Source organism: Zonotrichia albicollis, chromosome 7, assembly GCF_047830755.1.
Source record: "Zonotrichia albicollis isolate bZonAlb1 chromosome 7, bZonAlb1.hap1, whole genome shotgun sequence".
Taxonomy (NCBI): Eukaryota; Metazoa; Chordata; class Aves; order Passeriformes; family Passerellidae; genus Zonotrichia; species Zonotrichia albicollis.
The window spans coordinates 39,150,620-39,172,773 of NC_133825.1; the positions used below are offsets into that span (position 1 = coordinate 39,150,620).

General features: G+C 38.7%; 1 protein-coding gene across 5 annotated transcripts in view; it reads left to right on the forward strand.

The window, feature by feature from the left end:
* The first annotated feature begins 4,101 nt into the window (after positions 1 to 4,101).
* CFAP58 (cilia and flagella associated protein 58) overlaps positions 4,102 to 22,154 on the forward strand; it is a 58,149-nt gene continuing 40,096 nt past the window's right edge. For 4 of the 5 annotated variants that reach the window (XM_026799665.2, XM_026799666.2, XM_074545188.1 and 1 more), the window contains exons 1-9: positions 4,102 to 4,469; positions 5,826 to 6,107; positions 11,035 to 11,171; positions 12,875 to 13,031; positions 15,061 to 15,255; positions 17,386 to 17,523; positions 19,593 to 19,752; positions 19,988 to 20,070; positions 21,220 to 21,411. In XM_026799665.2, coding sequence (XP_026655466.2) covers positions 4,461 to 4,469; positions 5,826 to 6,107; positions 11,035 to 11,171; positions 12,875 to 13,031; positions 15,061 to 15,255; positions 17,386 to 17,523; positions 19,593 to 19,752; positions 19,988 to 20,070; positions 21,220 to 21,411 — 1,353 coding nt within the window. In that variant the 5' untranslated portion in view covers positions 4,102 to 4,460. The remainder of the gene's footprint in view (positions 4,470 to 5,825; positions 6,108 to 11,034; positions 11,172 to 12,874; positions 13,032 to 15,060; positions 15,256 to 17,385; positions 17,524 to 19,592; positions 19,753 to 19,987; positions 20,071 to 21,219; positions 21,412 to 22,154) is intronic. The other variant, XR_003382716.2, reaches the window with a different exon arrangement.

Consider the following 22,154-nt stretch of genomic DNA (forward strand, 5'->3'; position numbering starts at 1 on the left):
AAAACTAACCAAGGTCTTTATTTGGATGTTTCTATTAATTCAAGCATTGCTATGATTTAGCTTCTTATGAAAATGGTAATGTTTCCTCTCTTGAGATCGTTAGCTCAACTCTAGTGCCAAACATGATCAAAGGTTACTGTTATTTGAGATCTATTGCATCATCTTTATGAACAAAGTAGAAAGTCTCAATCCAATTTAAACTGAACAACCGTTCTTGTTATAAAACTATCATTAAGTTTGAAAATAACAGGTGGAGAGGACATTAAAAAAGAATATAGTAAAAACATCAGTTAGATAATTAAGTAATTGAGGACTATATAGCATTTCCTTGTCACTGGAGCAAAAGGAGCCTTTTCAGTCAGAAGCATTTCAGTTACTTTTGTTCCTTTTAATACTGCAAGACTGATGAAACTCTGAGAGGGCAATCTGGTTTGCAGGGTACGTCCCAGGATGTCAGCCCACTGACAGTGCCTGAAGCATCTCTGCTTTTTGGGACCATGAGACTCTGCTGGATTTCCATCCTGCTGGGCAAATTACAAGACTTGCAGTTAGATTAAGTAATATTTATGTAACATATTTGTAATCAACGTCAAACAATAATTTAATATTAGGTAGATAAATTTTGCTTTCCTTAGTGGCAATTTCCCATTGATGATTTTATCTGAGTAAAGGAGCAAAACCGAATTGAGAAGCAGAGCCTCATGCATGGACACGTGTTCACCCCGCGTTCCATCCCGGGTGTTTCGGGGTGTTTGCAGTCCATGTTTGGGGTCCGGGGTCAAATCAGGGGGCACGGCCGTGGTGCGGTGCTGCTGCCTCCCGACAGCTGCGGGGCTGGAGGAGCCACCCCAGCCCCCGTGCTTTCCTTCAGCACCTCATCCTCTCCTCACAAGGCTCCTTTCACACTTTTGAGACGACACGTTCTGTCATGGTCCCTGCCCCAAATGGCTGACATACTCCTGGGTCATCTTATGATGTGATTTTACTTTATTATTCTATATCTCTGCAGCAGCCCATAAATCCTTACATTCAGGAAGAAATGGCTTATCATTTTCCTGCTACCGCAGTTTAAAACATGTCTTAAATTAACTGCACAAGGGTTGTGACCTCGAATAAATCAGTGAGCAAACATTTTTTCTCTATTAACCCTTTCTTCATGCACATCAACACAGTCCACTGATGCAAAACTCTCTTTTATGCGGCTGGTGAGACAAGTGATTCTTCTCATTTACCATAAAGTGCATGTGCATCTTGAACAAAGACATTCAGGGAAATAAATAGCAATTTTTTCAATGAACTGAAACTTTCTAGGTCTGGCTTGTCCTTGCTATTAATGGAGATTTATTTGTTTTTATTAAGGGTATTTTTTTCTTCTGTGTCCACTGGAGATTTTTGCTTTTATTAGCAGAAAGGCTTTTGCAGAGGGGGACATGTGATCATCTTAAGAGGGAGAGTTAAAATGTGATCCCACTTGAAGACCTCCACCTTGTCCAGAGGTTCTCTCTATGACATGAGTGCATCATTTATAGCCATGACAGTCACAGCAGCATTGCAGGAGGGCAGATGTGGTTATTTACACTTCACTGATGAATCTCAAGCACAGAGAATTTTAAGTGGCTGGTCCTGAGAAAAAAAAAGTAAATTCTTGCTAAGTTCAGAAACTCAGGTGTCCTTTTGAGTGTTAGTGCAGCTCCTGGTTTATGAAGCTGTTGAGGCATTCTCTTGTTGTCAATATAGTTTATTCCAGAATTAATTAAATGTGAATATTTGGGTCTTCACAGTCGCACTGATTTGTGTCCCGGTTGTGATGTTTTAAGGCTTTAAAATAAAATGGGCTTTTGCATGAGTTACCATGCAAAATATTCACCCCACTATCTCTGCACTGCAGTTAGAGATGCAGCTGCCATGAGGGTGAACTTGCAGAATTTGGGTGAATTTAGCTCAAATGGAAGTTGTCATGAAGACCAGTGTATACAGTCACACTTACAGAGTCTCAGAGGACACACTCATGAGGAATTTGAAAAACATAAGAGTAGAATCATGGAATAGTTTGGGTTGGGAGGGGCCTTTAAAGGTCATCTAATCCAGCAGTGAACAGGGACCTTTTCAACCAGACCAGGACGCTCATGGAAATATCTTAATACATGGGTATAATTTTTAAACACATTTATACTGTTTCCTTCAAGCACAAGCATGAACCTGAAGCCCAAAGGTGACCATCTCCCTTCCACTCATGTTTTGTTTTTAAAAACATAAAAAACAGTATAAAAATATCAAAATTATATATTCGAGATGTAAATTGGAGGGCCTTTTTTGTTTATAATATAATATAATATATTTTTTTAAATTCTGAGCATGTCCCTTTCTTCCAGCAGTATTTTGCTCACAAAATTGTAATTGTATAATTTGATATTTCATTACATGTGCATTGTTTTGTGTTAAAGATCTAGAAGTTTGGTCCTCTTGAGTACTGAAATCCTAGAATCAAGGAATTTATCATAATCATCTTCCTTGTAATCTTATTATGTAAGAAACATCAGTACAAAAGAAAATGAGGAAAAAAGGGAGTACAAAACTTAGAAAAGGAACTTTATTGATTTTTTTTATTAGAAGTGTGCATTGAAATGTTTGAATGTTTCAGTGTATAGGGTATTTTGTAAATTAAGTCACACATAAAAAGAATACATTATAAAATGAGTATTATTCTCCAGTTCTAATGGTAAAATCAGATCATTTGAAAGCATCCATTTGAAACTGCCTATTTTGCCACGTAATCAGTAAAATGAAGTGCTACAATTCAGGCTTCATTAAACCAGCAAGAGAGAAAGTTTTCTGTCATCATTATTTGTTTCAAGTGGTACTTTAAGGTCGTAACCAACATGCACGCTGCTAGCGAGTGTATACATGGTACAGTACATTCCATGCTCTAAAAAGCCCTATCAGATGGAACAATTTGTGTGCTTAGAGAGATAAACCCCACCATTTCAGGGGTGAGCTGGGAGTGGAGAGAACAGCAGCAGCTGATCCTTGAGCTGCTGTCCTGCCTCTCCTTTTCCTGCACCATGGATTGTGCCAAAGCAGCCACATGCACAGACAGGCTACTGTGAATAGTTAGGTACGATGATATGGCAGAAGTCAGGCTCCAAATGCCATGTAGCGAGAGGACAAGGGGAAATGGCCTTTAGCTGAAGGAAGGTAGATTTAGATTTGATTTTGGTAAGAAATTCTTTACTGTGAGGGTGATGAGGCACTGAAACAGGTTGCCCAGATAAGTTGTGGATGGCCTGTCTCTGGAAGTGTTCCAGCCCAAGCTGGATGGAGCTCAAGAAACCTGGGATAGTGGAAAGGTGTCCTTGCCTATGGCAGTGCGCATGGAAATGAGATGATCTTTAAGGTCCCTTCCTACCCAATCTATTCTGTGGTTCTATGATTTTTTCCCCCAAACTGCACAAATCCCTGTTTATTGCCTTCCACAGGACCCTGCCTTGGGTGGACTCAGTACAAGAAAGACAAGGAGCTACTGGAAAGGGTCCAGTGGAGACCACAAAGATGATGATGAGTCTGGAGCATCTCTTGCATGATGAGAGACTGCAGGAGCTGGGCCTGTTCAGTCTGAGAGAAGAGAGAACACTGAGAGATCTTATCAATGCATATAAATGTCTCAAAGGCAGGTGCCAATAGGATGGTGCCAGGCTCTTTTCAGTGGTGCCCAGCGACAGGATGAGGAGCAATGGCCATAAACAAAACCACGAGGTGTTCCACTTCAACACGAGGAAGAAATTCTTTACATTGAGAGTGGCAAAACACTGGAAGAGGCTGCTCAGGCAGGTCGTGAGGTCTCCCTCTGTGGAAACATTCAAAACCCACCTGGAGACACTCCTGCGTCTGGGTGTCCCTGCCTTGGCAGGGCGGTTGGACTGGGTGATCACCAGAGGTGTCCCACCCTAACAATTCTGTGCCTGATCACCAGAGGTGTCCAACCCTAACAATTCTGTGACCCAGCTGGCCCACCCTGCCGGCCGTGCTCAGCCGCTCTGCTCCGGGAGCCCTTTGGGCCAGAGGGGAAACATTCCTCGGTGTCTTTGGTTAGAATCCCCGACAGCCGATCTTCAGCAGCAAGATGGACACACACACTCCGGCAGCGGGGTGACCGGCCCATCCCTGAAGGCGGCCGCCGCCGGGCCGGTGTCTGACGGTGCCCTGGGCCTGGCGCGGCCCCGCCCGCAGCCGCCGCCGTTGCTACGATACCACAGCGGCCTTGGCTGCGAGCGGCGGCCTCGGCACCGCCGCGGGCCCGGGCTGCCACCGCCACTGCCCCGGCATCGGCATCGGCACCGGCACCGCCCCTGCCCGCGGCACCGGCACCGCCGCCGGCACCGGCACCGCCCCAGCACCGGCACTGACACTGACACCGACACCGACTCTCTGCACCGAGCCCGCCGCCTCCACCCCACGGCAGCATGGCTGAGGTAACCTGTGACCTGCCCCTCCCGTCCCTGCCTGTCCCCTGGACGGGACGAGGGCTGCACCTCAGGATAAGCCCAACAACATCACCCGTGTATCATCTGTAGCCATATACCACATTTATGTGTCACCTGTGTGAGCGGAGCTCAGTTAGGTCCTGTACCTGTACCCAGGCACTACTAACTCCTATATTTTAGGAGTAGCTGCTACATATAAGATCCTGGGCATGATCTGCCTCCCCCCTCATTACTGCTCATCTTTTAAGTCTATTTACAATCACAAACATGAACAAGATCAAGACTGAACTACAGAAGGGAGCCTACAAGAGAGCTGGAGAGGGACTTTTCACAAGAGCATGTAATGGGGGACAGGACAGGACAGAGGAGAGCAGATTCAAACTGAGTACATTTAGATTAGATATTAGGAAAAAATTGTTTACAGTGAGAGTGGCGAGAAACTGGCGCAGGTTGCCCAGAGAAGTTGCATATGGCCAATTCCTGGAAGTGTTCAGGGACGGTTGGATGGAGCTCTGAGCAACGTGGTCTAGTGGAGGGTCCATGGCACGGAGTTGGAATGAGATGATCTTCACAGCCCCTTCCAACCCAAACCATTTTGTGATTCTGTGCTTTGGAGAGGATGATATAAGAAGAAAGCTGTGAGTCCTAGAGCAGGTTTGAAGGAGGGATGCACTAAATTTGAGCTCACAGCTCAGACTGTTCTTTGATGCCGGCCAGAGCATGGGCTGCAGCATTAAAGTTGCCCTTGAGGTCTTCCTGCTGACAAGAGAGCTGCTTCCCTATCCTAGTGAGAACACCTCAGAGGTGCATTTGCAAGGATTTGGCATCAGAACTGAGCTAGATGAAAAATATCTTCTGTGGAAGGTTTAACAGTAGCATTTCCCACAGAGGGAGGACTGGATTGTGTTGGCATCAGTGGAGCTTTGAGACGTGCTTGTCTGCATGTCTCTGGCACTATCTGGATAGAAATCATGAACTAATCAGACTTTAGAGGGTAGAGAACTGGGCAGAATTAGGGCTAAAATACTGGGTTTCCTCAGTGATTGATGCATTATTCAAACACTATCACAATTATGGTATTTTATAGACTTGTCTTTAAAGCAGTTGTGGGACTCAATTATAAGAACTCTGGCTGGTAAAGCACAAGTTATTTCAGTAAAATTAGGAGAAATGTGTTTGAAAAATAGCCTACAAGATGCATAATATGTGCTAGCAAAAGAACTGTTATTACAGAAAATTTTGTCATGATTTCTCAGTAGCTTTTATGCACTCAGTATATTACTTTTTTGTGTTCTGGGGTCATAAGTGAGATGTTAAATTCTTCCTGTTTATTATTTCACTCAGGAAGAGTCTGACAAACCATATGTGGAAGAAAGTGCCTTTGAAGCCCTGGAAAAAGACTCCGAAGAATTCATCAGTATACTGAGTAGGGATGAAGCTCTGGAAAAATTCCGTGTCGAATATGAGAAGCTTCTTGCTATTATGAAGAAGTCTCGTGAAAATGAACATCATCTCATGGAGAAATGCAGGAAGCTGAATGCTGAGCTTGTGGAGAAGTCATCCAAAGTAGCTGTGCTCACCAAAATCACTCATGATGATGAGGAGACTATATCATCATTGAAGTCGGTAAAGTTTTGAATAGAATGAAGTATGATCTGAAATTGTTAATGAAAAATGTGGTAATAAGAAAAGCACCTGAAAGAACACTTGATTTTATGTAGAGAGCTAGCTTGAGGATTAAGGATAGAGGTGGCATCTCCAGTAGTTTAACCTCTGCTTTGCTTTGTTTGCTCAGCCTGGTATATTTACAGGTTTTAGTCAATTTCTGTGTTTATTTACAGGTTTTCTGGTATATTTACAGGTTTTAGTCAATTTCTGTGTTTGCACTAAACCAACTCCGTCAGCTTTCAAGTCCTTACTAATAGTTTTTATTTAAGCTTTCCCTCTGTAAAATGGCACATTTTCAACTTAATGTACTGTTTTTGATTCATTATAACTTTTGAAGGATTGCTTGGATGTTAACTATTGCCAGAACATTACAAAAACCTACTTTTTTTGAAGTATGGATTTTAGGCCAGGGAAGTGACAACTTATATAAATAAATGTTTCACAGTGCTTTTGAAAAGGAATCCTATATAGCATTTCAGTGTGATTTCACCAATTTACTCTGATGTGTTGTTTGTTATTATTGATTTAAACTCTGTCAAATCAAAGTGCTTGGCTCCTTAAAAACAGTTGATGTTTTGAGGCTTACAGTGAATTTTCACTGTCAGAAACCTAAAGCTGCCAAGGGATCATAAGACTGTATGTGGAACTTCTTCATTCTGATGGTTTAAAAACTTAGCTTTGTGATACCTAGATAGGCTTTAATTTAGCACTTATTTGGGAAACCTCCATGCCTTACAATAAAGTGTTTTGTTCCAGTAAAATAAAGTCAGTGTAGCAATCCAGAGCGATTTTTGAGCACTACAGAAATAGAAGTTCTTTGAAATGGAATGTCTTGTCCTTAGAATTATGAAGAAAATAAATTCAGAGTAAATATAAATAGCAGCACTGTCGTCCTGTGGCTGCGGCTTGCAAACCCATGCCCAAAGCCTCTTCAAGGAGGAAGAAAAGCATGGAAAATCTTGTTGATTTTCACTGCTGCTAATCAAAACCTGGTAGATGAACATCAGGAACCATGGTGATCCTTACCATTTCCTTTTTGCTATCACATGGCAATACTCTGTGTGTGAACAGTAGGAGTGGTGGTCCTTCCAGACATTCCCAAACTGAGGAGACATCTCGGCAACGTCATAAAACTGAGGAGTGGAAATGTTGGGAAAATAGAGCCTTTCCAATTTCAGCAGCTAATTTTAAGCTCAAGCAGAATATGACTGAAGCATACTGCCTACTATTGAACCCATTAAGTGATTTTCTAGTGAAAAAGCTGCTTGACAATATGATCCTGCTAGAAATGATGTGCAGTGCACAACATGTGACATTTCATTTCTAGTGGTGCATTGTGAGTCAAGTATACAGCTGATACTTTTTAAATTTGGTTATGAGAATTAGTCCTCTTAAAGGTTCAGGAATTATCTTAATATTGTTTAAAATATTCATGTCTTGTTTGAGGCTTTGCTTGGTGAACCCTTTATATTCCATATTATTCTTCCTTCTGAAGGAAAATTCTAGAAGGGTTGTAGTTTTTCACTACAATTTTCTTAACATCCAAACAGTTTGTTTCCCATGTATCCAAGCTAAGTGTTGAAGGAAGTTCAAGTGCTAAAGTAGCCAAGATGAAATTCTTTAGTGCTAAATTAAACAAAAAATCTGTCCCACAGTTTAATTATTTATAAACCATAAAAGAATCCTGATGGGGCTGTTCTTGTAAAAATGGAACAGTTGCTGTAAAAATGGAATAGTTGCTCCAAATTAAGGTCCTACTTCTTGATGACTTGATGGGTCATTAGGGTAAGAAATAAAAGTTGCAGAAGAAAATTTTTTCTCTGTGTGAAGCCTGTTTGTAATCAGTAGAGTTTGTTTAGGGCAGGGGTTAAGCACACAGATCTGTGGCTGGTAGGAGGTGGGTCAGTGATAATCAATAGCTGCTAACTGTCAGGTGGCAGTTAAAGGATCTGTTTTGTAGTTTTAATAAACAGGACACAACAATCTGCTGTTTTACAGTAATATCAAAGCAGCAAAGGGCCAAGCTAATCATGAAGGAAATTCAATTCTATTTTTCATGGCTAGAGACACTGATCCATGAGTCTGCACTGGAAGTACTCTAGAAGAGGAATTTATAGGAGCTTGTACTGCCCTGCTTGAAATTGCCAAATTTTCAATTTCCAGGCGTATCAATCCAATATAATAAGAAAACGTTTCATTAATTCTCAATTTCTGAGCAATGAAACTGATGTGATCTTTTGGGGTATTTAATGGAAGCAAAGTAAAGCAGTCACACTTCATAAGTTCTGCTTCACAAGTTCCAGTGTTCAGTACTTCTCCAGAGATTTTTGAATTATTCTAACAGCAAACATTCAGGGTACTCCCTTTAATTATGCAGCAGACTGCCATGCATTACCTGCCTATCTTGTACTGCAATCACCCCGTGTTGCTGACATGCTGCAATCTTTCACACTGAATAATAATGTGAATATTTCCTCTATGAAGACTTCCATCATCAAAATTTTGCTCCTTTTTACTTCTGAAAATAACAGATCTATTGATCTGCTCTTACAGCAGAAGACACAACCAATGAGCAGCTACAATGAAGCTCAGTTTTGCTGATGCTGAAGTCTGTAGAAAATTCTTATTTAGATTTTGCTTATTAGCATGGCCATCCCCCCTGTCTTCTTACTTTATTGATAAAAATTGGTATTATCAATACAAATTCAATACAAGTTTTTACAGGCCAAAGATAAAGTTCAAAAAACAGAGCTTAGGATGACCTGAAATCAGTGCTTATCTGAATGGTCTTATTGACAAAAGAGATCACTTTTGCAAATACTCATCAGAACAAAAGACTCTGAAACCTTTCAGAGACTCATTGATTTTATTCCCCAGTCCTATTCCGCAAAGCTCCAATCGTAATGATTTAATTCACCAATTTTAATCACAGTCTAATCAGCCAGCAGGAAGCTCTGATGTAAGTAATCAGCTTTAATCTTATTTTCAATTTGCATTTTTTCTAGAGAAAGGGTGGTTGCCTCTTACTGGTTGACAAATCTGAAACATGTTTATTTGCAGTTATATTTTATGTTTTTCTGCTAGTCAATATGTACACTGTGTCTTTGTGCAATTATTTCAGCCCAACATGCATTTATTTAAATTTCAGAATTTAGCTTCTTTGTGTGAGATATTAATGAATGAGAAACTTATAATTTGTTAGATAATGCTTGATGCTTTATGTATGATCATTGCTGCATTGAATGGAGATTAGAACTTAAAATGTATGACATAAAAATTGATTTTATATATAAAGCTGGTTAAAAATGCTTGATACATAATTGAAAAATCATATTTTTCAGGCTAAATTTTGAACTAAGTAATTTATTAAGTAATGAAAATACTGTTTGTAGGTAGTGAGTTTAATTGACTGTAATTTCAGAATTTCTGAGCAAGGAAAGCTCATTGTTTACCTCTTTATTAGTATGTGTGGATAAAAAGGAAGAGCAAAAACTCCTGATCTTTATGTTCCAGATGGTTTCTCAAATTTGGATATGCTGAGCTAGTTGAATAAATAAAATGGAAATGTATTCCCTCTGCATTTTGAAGAGGCTACAGATGTTATACTTTGTGTTATCATTCAGCAAAATCTGGTACCCTGTTACTTCTGCTAGTTCTATAGTTTGAATTTTTATTTTAGGCATTAAAAAGCTAAATATTACATAGATTTGATTTGTAAGGTTTCCATAAGTATATTAACAATATAACATAACATAGGTGTCATAATTTAGAGTTTAACATTAAATAGATTGGTATTTTTTTTTTTAGGAACAAACAGAGATGTCAATTACAATAAAGAATTTTTGTAAACAATTTGATATAAATTATTTTTTTTTCTTTTCTTCCTTGTGGAGATGGCTTCTAAAGTAGTTTTTTCCTGCCACAATTTCATATGATGCAAGTAGGAGTTGAAAGGGATATTATGGCCTGATATGATGATGCTTCTATTTGGCTGTCCTTGGGGAGACCCTAGAGCTAATGTAGAACTGCACAGCCACGTTTGGGGTCTAAATCTGTACAAGTTGATGAAGTCCAGACCTCTGCTGGGGGCCAGCTGAGAAAAGAGCATCATGCTGTGATTTGAAGCTCAGGGACTTCTAGTGTAAAAGTAGTGTCTTCATCATTTACTGAGACTTCAGGAACTTTCCTTCCAGTCCAGTCACTTGCTGAATTTAGACTTTTTTTTTTTAGCACAGGATTCCAGAAATGGTAGGAGCTTTATTTGAACCTAGCAAGGAATAAACCTTGATTTTGAATCAGATCATAAGGATCTGATTCAAGGGAGAGAGATGCAGAGGAAGTTATAAAATGAAGTGAATCCTCCTCCCTTATCCTGTTTGTGGGTATCAAACCCTAGGCTTGTGAGAGGCACTTAACTCTGTCATTTAAGTATCTCCATGTGCTAAAATTTGGCATAAGAATTGAGCATTAGCTGAAAAATTAGTTGAAATCAAATTACACTAAGTCCTCACCGATGAAAATGAACAAAGAGGAAGAAAATTTGTATAACATCTTTTCCTCATCCAAATCAGATTGGATGCTCATTGTCCTAATAGGAATTTTACAGACATGAGTGATTTAAGTAGATGATACCTTTGTGGACACTGAATAGTCAGTAAATTTTTACTGATATTGGTGGTACTCGTGTTATCAAAGCCTCACAAAGTCCATGCCCTCAGCCAAAACAATAGATACCAAGTGGAGGGGACTGTTGTGAACCTAATCATGAAAAGGCACAAAAATCTATTTTCTCAACTAAGTAAAGTGCAAGGCAATTAATTTCTAATTTGTGGTTATTTTTAAACACAATTTAATTTATGTAAATTATTTTCCATTTCATTCCTAGGAGCTTGAAAGGGCCTGGAAAATGGTGGATAAAGCCCATGAAAGGGAAGAGAAAACGAAGGAAACAATTGACTCACTAAAAATGGAAATTTCACACCTAAATGATTTAATGAAGGAAAGAGCTGGACAGGATTACAAGTAAGTTTTCCTCAGGCAGAGGGAAAGCCTGATCTGATTTTCTATCATTCTGTACCTTGTTTAGTCATGTAGACACTGTTGAAAACATAGATCTTTTCTGTCTTTTACTTTTCTCATGAATACACATTTATTTGTCTGTGTGTTTATGCAGTGAGTAAGTAACAGAATCAGGCACTGACTGAGTTCATTCAGTATTGGATTAAGCTAAAAGATCAAATAAAATGATTCCTATGCACTTTCTCAGTATGTGTCATATTGTTTTATCTGACAAACTCTTCAACATACTTTGAGAATAGGATCCTGTCAACATTTTTACATTTCACAGCAGCAAGGTCAAGTAGATAAATCAGGAAGGCAGGACACTTGATTTCTCTTCTGTTCCTAGCTTTGTTATAAGGCTTTAACACTGTCTGTGTTCTTGTTTGTATTTTATCCACTTTCAAGATTATGTTTTGGTTTTTTTAACCAAACACACATAGAGGGACCTAGTCTGAGATGGAGCCTCTAAGCCACTGCATTGTGAACATAATAATCATCCTCTGGAGCTGCTCAGAAGCTCTCCAGAACCTACTGTTTGTAGTATCAGGTCCTCAGAGACTGCTTATGCTGTAACATTAAGTTAAACTCAAAGATATTATTAAGTGTTTTGACCCTATGGCCTGTGCACTTCCTACTGAAATTGCTGGTCATTGGCCTGCCTGATTATGGCTTGAAATTTTAATACTGTTTAAGGTATTTATTTATAATATGCATGCAGGATATGTATGGGACATGCTTGCCTCTGCACTCTGTGTTTCCAGGCGGCAAAAACTTCAGTGCGCTCAGGCACTTCCCCCTCCAAGGAATGGGCCAGCACATAAACCACCTGGGTCCTTGACAAATCCTTCACCTTTTGTCCTTGACATGCTCTAGACCTGTTTGCTTTCCTTGGATCTAAAACCTTGGTCATGCAACCTCCCCCTAGTATAGCTCTCCTTAAAGTCTTGTCTCCCTAGCTTTTTGCATTTTCCTGTAAGAGCCAGGAGCTGTTACTTTGCTAACATCTCACTCCTGTTTCCAGCTCTGCGCAGGCTGCTGCTGGCTTACAATTTCTTCTTGAAGTTCCCTCTGTATTGCCCTCAGTTCCACGCTTAAATACCCTGTCCAGTGACAAGGCCATGAGACTCACTCCTTGGCAGATTTCAGCCTTGAAAACCTAATAATATTTTAGAAAATTAGACTGCTTTTAAGATAGAGCTTGAACCCACGCTTGGACTTCCTTTCATGTTGTAAATGTGTCAAAACAGAGTCAGTTTTTATTTTTACATTATGTGACTGTATGACATAACCTAGTTAGGTGTCCAGTCAGGTGAGGTGCAGAGAGACAGGTTACAATAGTGTAACATTTTTGGTCCCTAACTAATTTTGCAGTGGGAACAAAAGAGGAAATTTTTTTCCCTGTTACCTTTCTGGGAAATGGAAGGTTTATTCAGACTCATGAGGATGTGATACAACAGGAAAGAGTTTTGACTTGGCTGATGGTGACTCTGTTCACAGTAGATAAAAGTATATAATTCGGTTGACCATCAGCCTTCATACAGAGGAGTTTAAAATGAAAAAAAATTTTTTTCAACTCCTCTTTCTCACAAAAGTCTTTGTCTGGCATAGGAGGAAGAACAGAAATGGCCTGTGACACTGCTTGACTATTATTTCCTTGCTTCCAGTGTTGAGGATTTGCTAAAACTTCAAGAAACGGTAACAGAAGAGCGAGACCGATTGTTGTCAGAAATTGTGGAGTTACGTCAAGATCTCACTGCAATCACGGAGCAGCAGCAGGAAACAGAAAAGGAAAAAAATGAGGCAGAGCAAACTGTTCTGCAGGTCTGTACTGATCACCAGATGGTGATTTTAGGCTTTGCCCTGAGCCTTTCTCCACACTTACAATTGATCTCCAGTGATTAGAATGCTACTTGCTGTTTTGCATCTTAAACATTTCCAGGAGTGCTCTGAGCGGACTTTGCCGTGAATGACTTTAATATTTTTCTGTGTTTTAGGCTATATTCTTTGCAAAGTGTATTGTCATGTACCAGCTGCTTCCACAGCTTCCCAATACCCCATTGAGGCCAAGGTTGTTTTTCGTGAATTGGAATCATCTTTAATGCTGAAGAAATGGGATGTTTTCTGTATTGTAAATCCTTATGCCTCAAAAGAGACACTTAGAACATAAACCTGGAATGGAGGTTCTTGGTCCCTTGCTGTTGGCAGTGGTTGCCATGTTGTGAGACACCGTCATTGTTAAGAACGTATCAAAATCTGGCTTAAAAATAATGAAGTTATTTTCTCTCCTCTATGGGAAGCCTTTTCCAGATTTTTGCTTTTTCCATAGTTAGGTACTTCTTACTTACTTCTTTACTCTGATTCTGGTTTACTGTTTTTCCACTTAATTTTTCCACCACACAATTGTCTGTAGAGAGCAGTCATACTCCATCTCAGCTTTACATGAAGTTAGGCTTTCTATATTTCTGACCATCTGAATAGACAGTTGTTCTTTGTGATCAATATGTATGGCTTTCTTGAAATGTATACAGCAGCTAGAGATAGACAAGGCTGAGGATCAGAGGAATAGCCACTGAATGGAAGGTAGAAAAAGATGAAACATGGCATATAGAACTCATATATCAAATATATAAGCATAATAATGAGAAATTAAAGAATTAAAGCAGAATATAAATCGAGGCTGGAGCAAGACACTTGGAGAAAGGAAGAGTAGAAAATCACACTTAAACGAACAGACAAGAGGTAGAAGGAGCATTTGGCTTTCAGTTTTTTATAAATCACAAATAGGAAAGTAATGATCAGTCTAGGTTTCATGCACAGAAATTGTTGCTATTTATAAAGAAGATGACTGGTAATGTACAAGAAGAGAATATAAAATCTTTGTTTTTCTGACAGCATTGTGGGCATGAGAGAAAAGAGTCAAAACTTGTTGAATCTTGGCAGCCTTAATCTTCTTATACTCACTTCATCAACCCTTAATTTTACAGAATTGTTACAGCATTTGTAATCACCTCCCATTCTTCCAGTATGAAATTATTCTCCACTTCAGACTGCTTAAATGACAATGTCTCTTTGAAGATCTTGTTGAAGACCCAGTTAGTTCTGGCAACTTTTCATCTGTGGGCTCAGAGGGGGAGGAATCCTTAGGCAAAGAACATCTTTCAATTGCTGGTCCCTGGCTGAACTGAATATTTCCATATGGATCAGCCCCCTGTGTCTCCTCTCTGCTGATTCTGCTCCATCAAATTTTTGTGGAGTGAGAGTGCAGGACTCACAAAAAAGTTTATTAAATATGAGAAAAATTTCCTCTTTCAAAGTTCTCACATAGGAACTTTGAGAGTAGAAAGATTGAGAGCAGTTGAGAAAATGAACACTGGTTCTAACATCTCTCTCTTTCCTTTAATATCAATGTAATAAGTGTTTCTGCTAGTCAGAGAGAATAATAAAAAGAAAATTCCTTGCAATACAGCATCAAGCCCCAATTAATTTTAATGCTGCATTCAGAAAGTACCACTTTGCAAGTAACTTATAACAGTAAAGACATTTATACCACTGCATCTCCAGAGGAATGCTTTTATGTTTGGACTGTATCAGACTGTACTTCTGTCTAGTTGAACTGACTGGTGTTTAACAAATTTTTGTCAACAATAAATAGGGCCCTCATGCAGAATAATTTTTTGTTCAATCATTAGAAAACGTAATTACTTCTGAGAAGATCTGGCATACAATGATGGTTGCAGTAATATAGAAGCTCTTGTTTTTAAAATCAAGGAGAATCAGAGAGGTGAGAGGACTTGTTTTCCTGAGTAAAAGGCAGCAGAATTTAAAATTGTTTTCTTCTCTATTATTATAGCTTCAGCAAGACATCCAGCTGCGTCAAACCGAGGAGTTACGAGAGATGCGAAAGAAAGAAAAAGTGGAGACTGAGCTGAAAAATCTTCAAGCTGAAATTGATAAGAAGCAAGCTGAGGTCCAGAAGTTACAGCAACAAATAGAGGATGACAAAGAGGAACAACTGAAAATAGAAAATAATCTTAAAGAGCAGAAGGTAGGGTACGTGGCACACTGCTGTTTATCAGGTCTAAGATTAGAGTAAAATCTGTAATTAAGAAGAAAATGGAATTTTCTGAAAAGAGAGGGAGGGAGAGTAAGTTATTAAATTTTAATAAACACTTAGTTTTATATAAATATTACTTTACTAACAAATATGTAAAGCTTGCTGACAAATTTCAGATAGATTTCTCACAGAAGTCAGTAGTGGATCACAATGATATTGTTCATCTTGAAAAATCACAGCAAATGAGACACAATCTGTGAAGAACATGGATGATCTATAGGAGCAGGAGACTGCCAGGTTGGACTTCTGACTATATTGCCAGCTTTGCTATTGATTGTGTCTAGTGGCATTGGTAAAATAATTTTACCTCCATCCCTTCTTTCTTCTTTTTAAAAATAACTTTTATCTGCCTCTCAAGCCTATGAAAGGGCAAGGAACTGTCTTCATAAACCTTTTTGATTGATTTCCTCATTCTGTTTCTAAAAACATTATCTGGACACGTCCTAACATAGTGTTCTGCAAGTGTGTGAATTTTCAGGTTTTCAGTCCGTTTCCCCTGACTTTGAGAAACTCTCAGAGAAGCAATTTCAGTAAATGGCAGGGGAGATCTCATCACTGTAAACCAGTCCTACCTCTAGGGAAACTTCCTTGTGAGTTGTGTGTATCTTGTAAATTTATAACTTTTATAGCTTTTTCTTCCCTTCTGGTCCCTGAGTTTGAGAAGGTAGAGGTCTGTGCCAATTTTTAGTCAACACAAAGTCTTACTAAAGTACTCAGAAAAGAGATAGAGAGAAGACTAGATTAATTTTCTGAATATCACTGATTTGATGCAGCTTTTGAGGGCAGCTCCATCATCTGCCATGGCAATCACGTTGTGTATACTGGTTCTGTTCCATTCTTCCTCCTTTTTATAATCTTTTCCAGGCTTTCAAAGTGTAGATTTTAGGGACATTCAATTATCCAAACTGTCCTGGAAAATATGAGTTCACATAAAGTGCTGTGTGTGGGCTAATTAACCAGACTTCTGCATTGTCTTCCTTGCCTGTGCTGGCTTGAAGGTGTCTGTGAATGCCCTAAATGGTCTTTTGCTTGAAGTCTGTCCAAAACACAGGCTATCCAACTCTGCAAGGGTCAGGGTAGAAATCTTCAAAAGAAGGTAACACAGCTACTGCAATTTCATCAGGTTATTGTCTCAGTTGAATAGTTGCTGTGATACCTGCTATTCTTTTATTCTTATTCTTATTTTATAAAAAATTTCTAATGAAACACCCTTTCTTGCATGACATTGAAAATGGCTGGCTACAGCTGCTGTAAGCTTTATCCCACCCCTGTTCAAGACTCAATAAAGGATTGCCTGAAACAGTGTTATCCTGACATTTGCAATATAAAAAGGAGTATTCCTTATTTTTACACTAGGTTCTACTTCTCCTTCTTTAGTGTTTTTAAGGAGCAATGTATAATGACTTCATCAGGAGTGAAAAATGTGATGGCTGTTTCCTCATTTATATATGTAATACCTGCAAGGAAATTTCCATCCAGCAGAAGATAAATCTGGTAGCTCCAGTATTGAAATATATGTTCTGTATAGAAGCCACAAAACCACTATTCCATATGTTTAACTGAAGACAAATTAAAGAGCAGAATGCTTTTGTCCTGGTCTCAGCAAACCATGTACCCAGAGAAATGTTATCAGCACATTGATGTAGGATGCTTGCTCATAAAACAGAGCTTCCCTGCCCTCTGCTGATTGAAGTGATTTGAATCTCATACTCATTTTCAGTAATTGTATGTAGCAAGCTGTATTATGTGATGGTTGCCAGATGCCTAACAAGAGGTAAAATATCTATTTACCACCTGCAATAAACACCTGCTAAGCTTCCAGAAAAAAATTTGCACTGGATCTGTTGTTCATTAGACATTATGATTTTTCCATGTCATTATGACCATGTATCATATTTAGTAATATTAGTAATTTCATCAACAGTGAGTGCTAGTTTTTAAGCAGACAACAATCTGTAGCAGCTTTTGTTTCCTGGGTAGCAGGAAGGTTTGGTCTTCAGGTGTACATAGGTGTTGTAATGAGATTTAGAAAATTGATAGGATTGTTCTTTAATCTAACAGACCTTGAATGAAAAAGCTGGTAAGGAACTTGAGCAATTGAAGATGAAATATCAAAAGCTCTCACAAGACAATGAGCAGCAGACTGCAATGCTTGATGATGTGATGAAGGACATTGGTAAGAAGACAGCACAACTGAAAGTAAGTTCCAGAAGGTTCATCCTACCAGCTGTATAATTCCAATGAAATCTTACCACTTGGGACAGGGATGACTTCAGTTCTTGTCCTGATAGTTCCCCACAGGTAGTTTTGGAGGAAACATGAGTAGTTTTTAGGAATAGATCTGCTGATGCTGGATGCCATTCTTTCTATGGCAGGTAGTCTCCAGCCCTCTCCTCTGACATGGTAGCACCTGTTCTCCTGGAGGAGTTATTTCATAAAACACATGAACCAAAATGTTAAACACTCTGTTCATAAAGGATGGGTGGTCACAAACATGGGGACTCTTTTCAATCCTGAGACCTTCAGATAAGAGGAATGATTTTTTTACAATGATTAATGTAATTTGAATTTTGTCAAAATCCATTGAAAAATGGTTATAAATTATAATAATGGTGTCCTGGATAGTTTCCACTGAAAGGAATTGCTTTCAACACTAAAATTTCTTCCCCCCAGTATTGATTGAGAAAGTTAATATAAATAAGCAAGATGGTGTTTACTTTCAGATCTAAATGGTTTTGTTGCCTGACTTCACATTACTCAACAGTAATTTTATACAACTCAGAAGCAGATGAGTTTCTGTTGAGGAGCAATTAAAGGATTCCTGCATATTCTTATTAGGGTATTTTGAGAGCACTTGACGAAGAGCAATGTATAGATGCTGGGTGCTATAATGCTATTTACCAAATCTTGCATTTTGTGTCACCATTGGGGTTAAAACAATAAACATTAGAAAATTCAGGTAGAAAATGATCTTCTTGAGTTTTACTGTGTATAACTAATTCACCTAAATAAAAAGCTTGTTTGCTTGTTAGTCTGATAGAAAGTAACCCCTGATAGATTAAAAGCTCAGTTCACAACTGATGGTTCTGATTTGGATCCTTAATGGAGGATGATAGGAGGTTTCTTTCTGCTGTATTTTATTAGTCAAGCTGAAGGTTATTTTTCTTACTTATTTGAAAAACAAATTACTGTCTTTTCCAGATTATCCAGTTTTATCATTACCAATGCCATCATTATTTAAAACTTTACAAATATGACTTAAATCTGGGACTTTAGAGTGTCAGAGGATTTTGTTTCTATGATCTTATCCTGATTTCAGGAAAAGTTGATGGAACTTTCAGAGTAATGCTCAAGAACTTCTGGGAACAAAAAAAAAATAGAAGATACTGCCCAGTTAGCAGTTAAGCCAGCTGCTAAAGGTTAAGAGCCCTAGTCATGATTTGGGCTGCAGGTTGTGTAGGGATCGTGCCTGGAATACCATCCTGCAGTGTGCTGTGTGCTGGGCAATGTGAATTGTCAAACTACTCTTAAACCTCTTGAAGCTTATTGTCAGCGAGAACTGAGGAGATTCCCATTCTCCCAGAGGATGCTTCATAGCAGGATTCCCCTTCCCACAGAATCAGTCTCTGAGGCTGTAAGTGTAGTCTGTGGTGACTGTAAAACCTCGCAGTGACACTGAATTGTACACAGTTATGCTTCTTAAAAGGAAAAAGACTGATTGCTGTTGTGATTATTGGTTGTTTCCCAGTAACCAGTCATGCAGTATTTTGATTGATTATTTTTTCCTCTATTGGATGGTAAATGAGACAGACTCTGGATTTTGCCTTTTCTTTAAAGCCATAGGTTATGAAAGAGATGAGGATAATACATACCTGCTATTTAGGGACATGCAATCAGACCACACTACAGATCTCTTTCTCATCACAATCACTGTGCCTAGTACTTCAAATTAAAATAGATCTGCCTGTCTTTAATCTACTGGACTAATTGGGTATTGCTGTGTGAAGTTTGCAGCTCGAGGATCTTTGTTGATCATCTTTAGCCCTAAAGTGTAAGATTTGATTATCATTTTCATTTCCCAAGCTGGCTTTGTTTAAATTATATTAAATATTTTTCAGTTAGCTAATTATCTTTCTGCAGCTGACCCACAGCACTTACATGTTTTCTTACTGAGTTTCATGGAGTAAGTGTACACCGAATAAAAAAAGCATTTTCTTCCCTCTTTCTGTGGATGCTTTCTCTCCCCTTTCCCTGTTGCTATTCTGTAGGAGATAGAGGATGAATCTGCTCATATGAGCCTCGAAATTTCAAAGCTGAGCAAAATGAGAGATGTTCTCCAGAATAAGCTGCGCACTGCAGAGGAACAAAAAGTTGATGCAGAAAATGAAAAAAGCCTGCTAAAAAATCAAATAATCAGACTGGAGAAAGGTAGGTACCAAAGAGATAGGTGGATCTGTTTTCTGAGTTCTTTCAAGTTATTCTAGGTACCCAATAAGCATTAACATCAGCTAATACATAGGGTTGTAAAACCTGTTCAAAACTACTTGAACTGGTTATGTAATGTCGAGACTTTAAAAAAAGTTCACTAAATTGTGGACATCTGCATTTTTAACAGCTGTGCAATTTGAACAGAGAATTCACTGTCTTTTCTCGTTTTCTCTAGAGTTGGAGACAGGCAAAAAGCAGGCAGATACTGACAGGAGAGCCATAGATGGGCTTGTGAGGGAAAGGGATATGCTAAACCAGGTGAGTTTGCTTTGGTCATATTGATAAGCCTCACAGCTTGAGAATTAAATGCCTGTAGCTTAAACATTCACATCAACACAGAAATGTAGAATTCATAATGTAAGTTAAAGCCTTCAGATTTCCTTAAGCAGCTGTACAAACTACTTTTCTGTGCACTGAAATAATGCTAGTATCCATAAAAACACAGAAGATTTCCAAGTTTTAATGTATAAACCATCAGGGACTTCAAACTGCAAACCCATTATTTGGTATCCGGAAAGTTTGCTATATCTGTTTTTACACAGATCTTTTACTCTGTATCTTATGAAGTTTGGTACTAATCTAGGCAAACTGGGTGTTTGCTAAGAGAAGACAACCAGAGTGTTGATACACTTGCAGCAGCTTAGCAGGTTGGTTGAGTAGTAATCCTTGCTGTTAGATCTGATTTCTCATTGTTTTCCCATCAGCCCAAGGTTCTTGTACTGCAGTATAGCATCTCAGGTTTATGGGCAGACCTGAAATGTTATCTACTAAATTCAGTGCTAAAAGATGATTTCTGACGAGCTTTATTTGGTGTAGATTTACTGTCCTGTGTCTTGAATCTAGCAGAGGCTCTGATTTGCCAGCTTAAAAATATTTGTTTTGTATAGGGAAGGAAATTTGAAAGTGGGACCAGGAAGCTGATTTTGTAAAGATTATATGTTGATGTTTTCTGTTTAATCTTTATGCAAAATTTTAAAGTAATTTTAAAGTAAGCTTGGTTAATTTCAAGCTTGAACTTTGTATTGAAGACATGAGAAAGAAATGTATTTGGCTTTAATGTTACTGACTGTTGGCATGCTTTACAATCAAAATGCCTTTAAGCTGGTAAGGATTTTCCAGTCATTAGTTATATCCACTTGTAAACAATCCTGTCAATTTTATTTTTTGTAATGCAGACACTAGTGTTTTAACGAAATCAGAAAAAGCTCTATTCAGCAGCTGTGCTAGAGATTTTGGTTTTTTTTTTTCAAATCAGATTTAAGGTTCAAGTATTTCAACTGAACAAATTAGATAAGGAATGATAACATTGAAAAGTCCATAATCCGCTTTGACAATGGCATGCTTTTGTCATGGTGGTAACAGTGTTGCATTTTCAGCTCAAGACTCATTAATTTTTGTTCCCTTTAGAACTTGATCAAGGCTGCAAATGCTAATCAGAAGCAGATCGATTTGATGAAGTTCCATGAACAGTCAAAACAGAACTTGGAGACAGAAATCCAAGATTGTAAAATAGAAGCTCAGAAACAAAGAAAGATTATTTACCAATTGGAGAAGGAGAGAGAGAGTTTCATCAAGGAATTGAGTGAGCTGAAAGAGAAGGTAGGAACAGCTCTTTGTGCAAGGGGTTCTTTCCTGTCTTACTCGCAGAACTGTGAACATGATACATTAATTTTCCTAACATGACAGTGGGAGAAAGCTTGGATTGGTGGTCTTCAATACAATGTACAAATATTTCTTGCTGTCAGTGCATGTTGTCTGCTACTGCTTCAGCTCTCTCTAGGGAAACCTTATCAATGGAAGAGAAACTTGGTAATTCTGTGAGAGACTTGGAGTCCAGCCATGTATTGCCATTACTGGAGTTCCAACCAAGGCCTCTTGACTTCTTATACATGAGTCCCACAATTGAAACTCATATGCACTTGGAAATTACACCTTGATTGCCCTATCTGCAAAGGATCTTATCTTGCAAATGACCATTGTCCTAAAATCCAGGCCAGGGAGACCTAACAGTGCTCAACATATTTGTAAGGTACTTAACATTTTGAAGGCTTACTTCGTATGTGAAAACAGCTCAGCATGTTCAAAATAGATTGTAAAACAAGTTTTCCAGGAGCAGCTGCAGAGGCATAAAATCCGTGTTTCCTGCTGCCCATTATTATGTATAACTTTATTACTGATGAAGTAAAATCAGGAACATGTTTTTAACATGTTCCATTAATTGCTGAGTGTCACATTGGAGAGCCCTCCAAGGAGCTCATTGATTTACTGGGATTAGCTTCCAAGCAGTTTCAACTCAAAAATTATTTGCTATCTTTTCACAGTAAAATTATCCTTCCAACTTC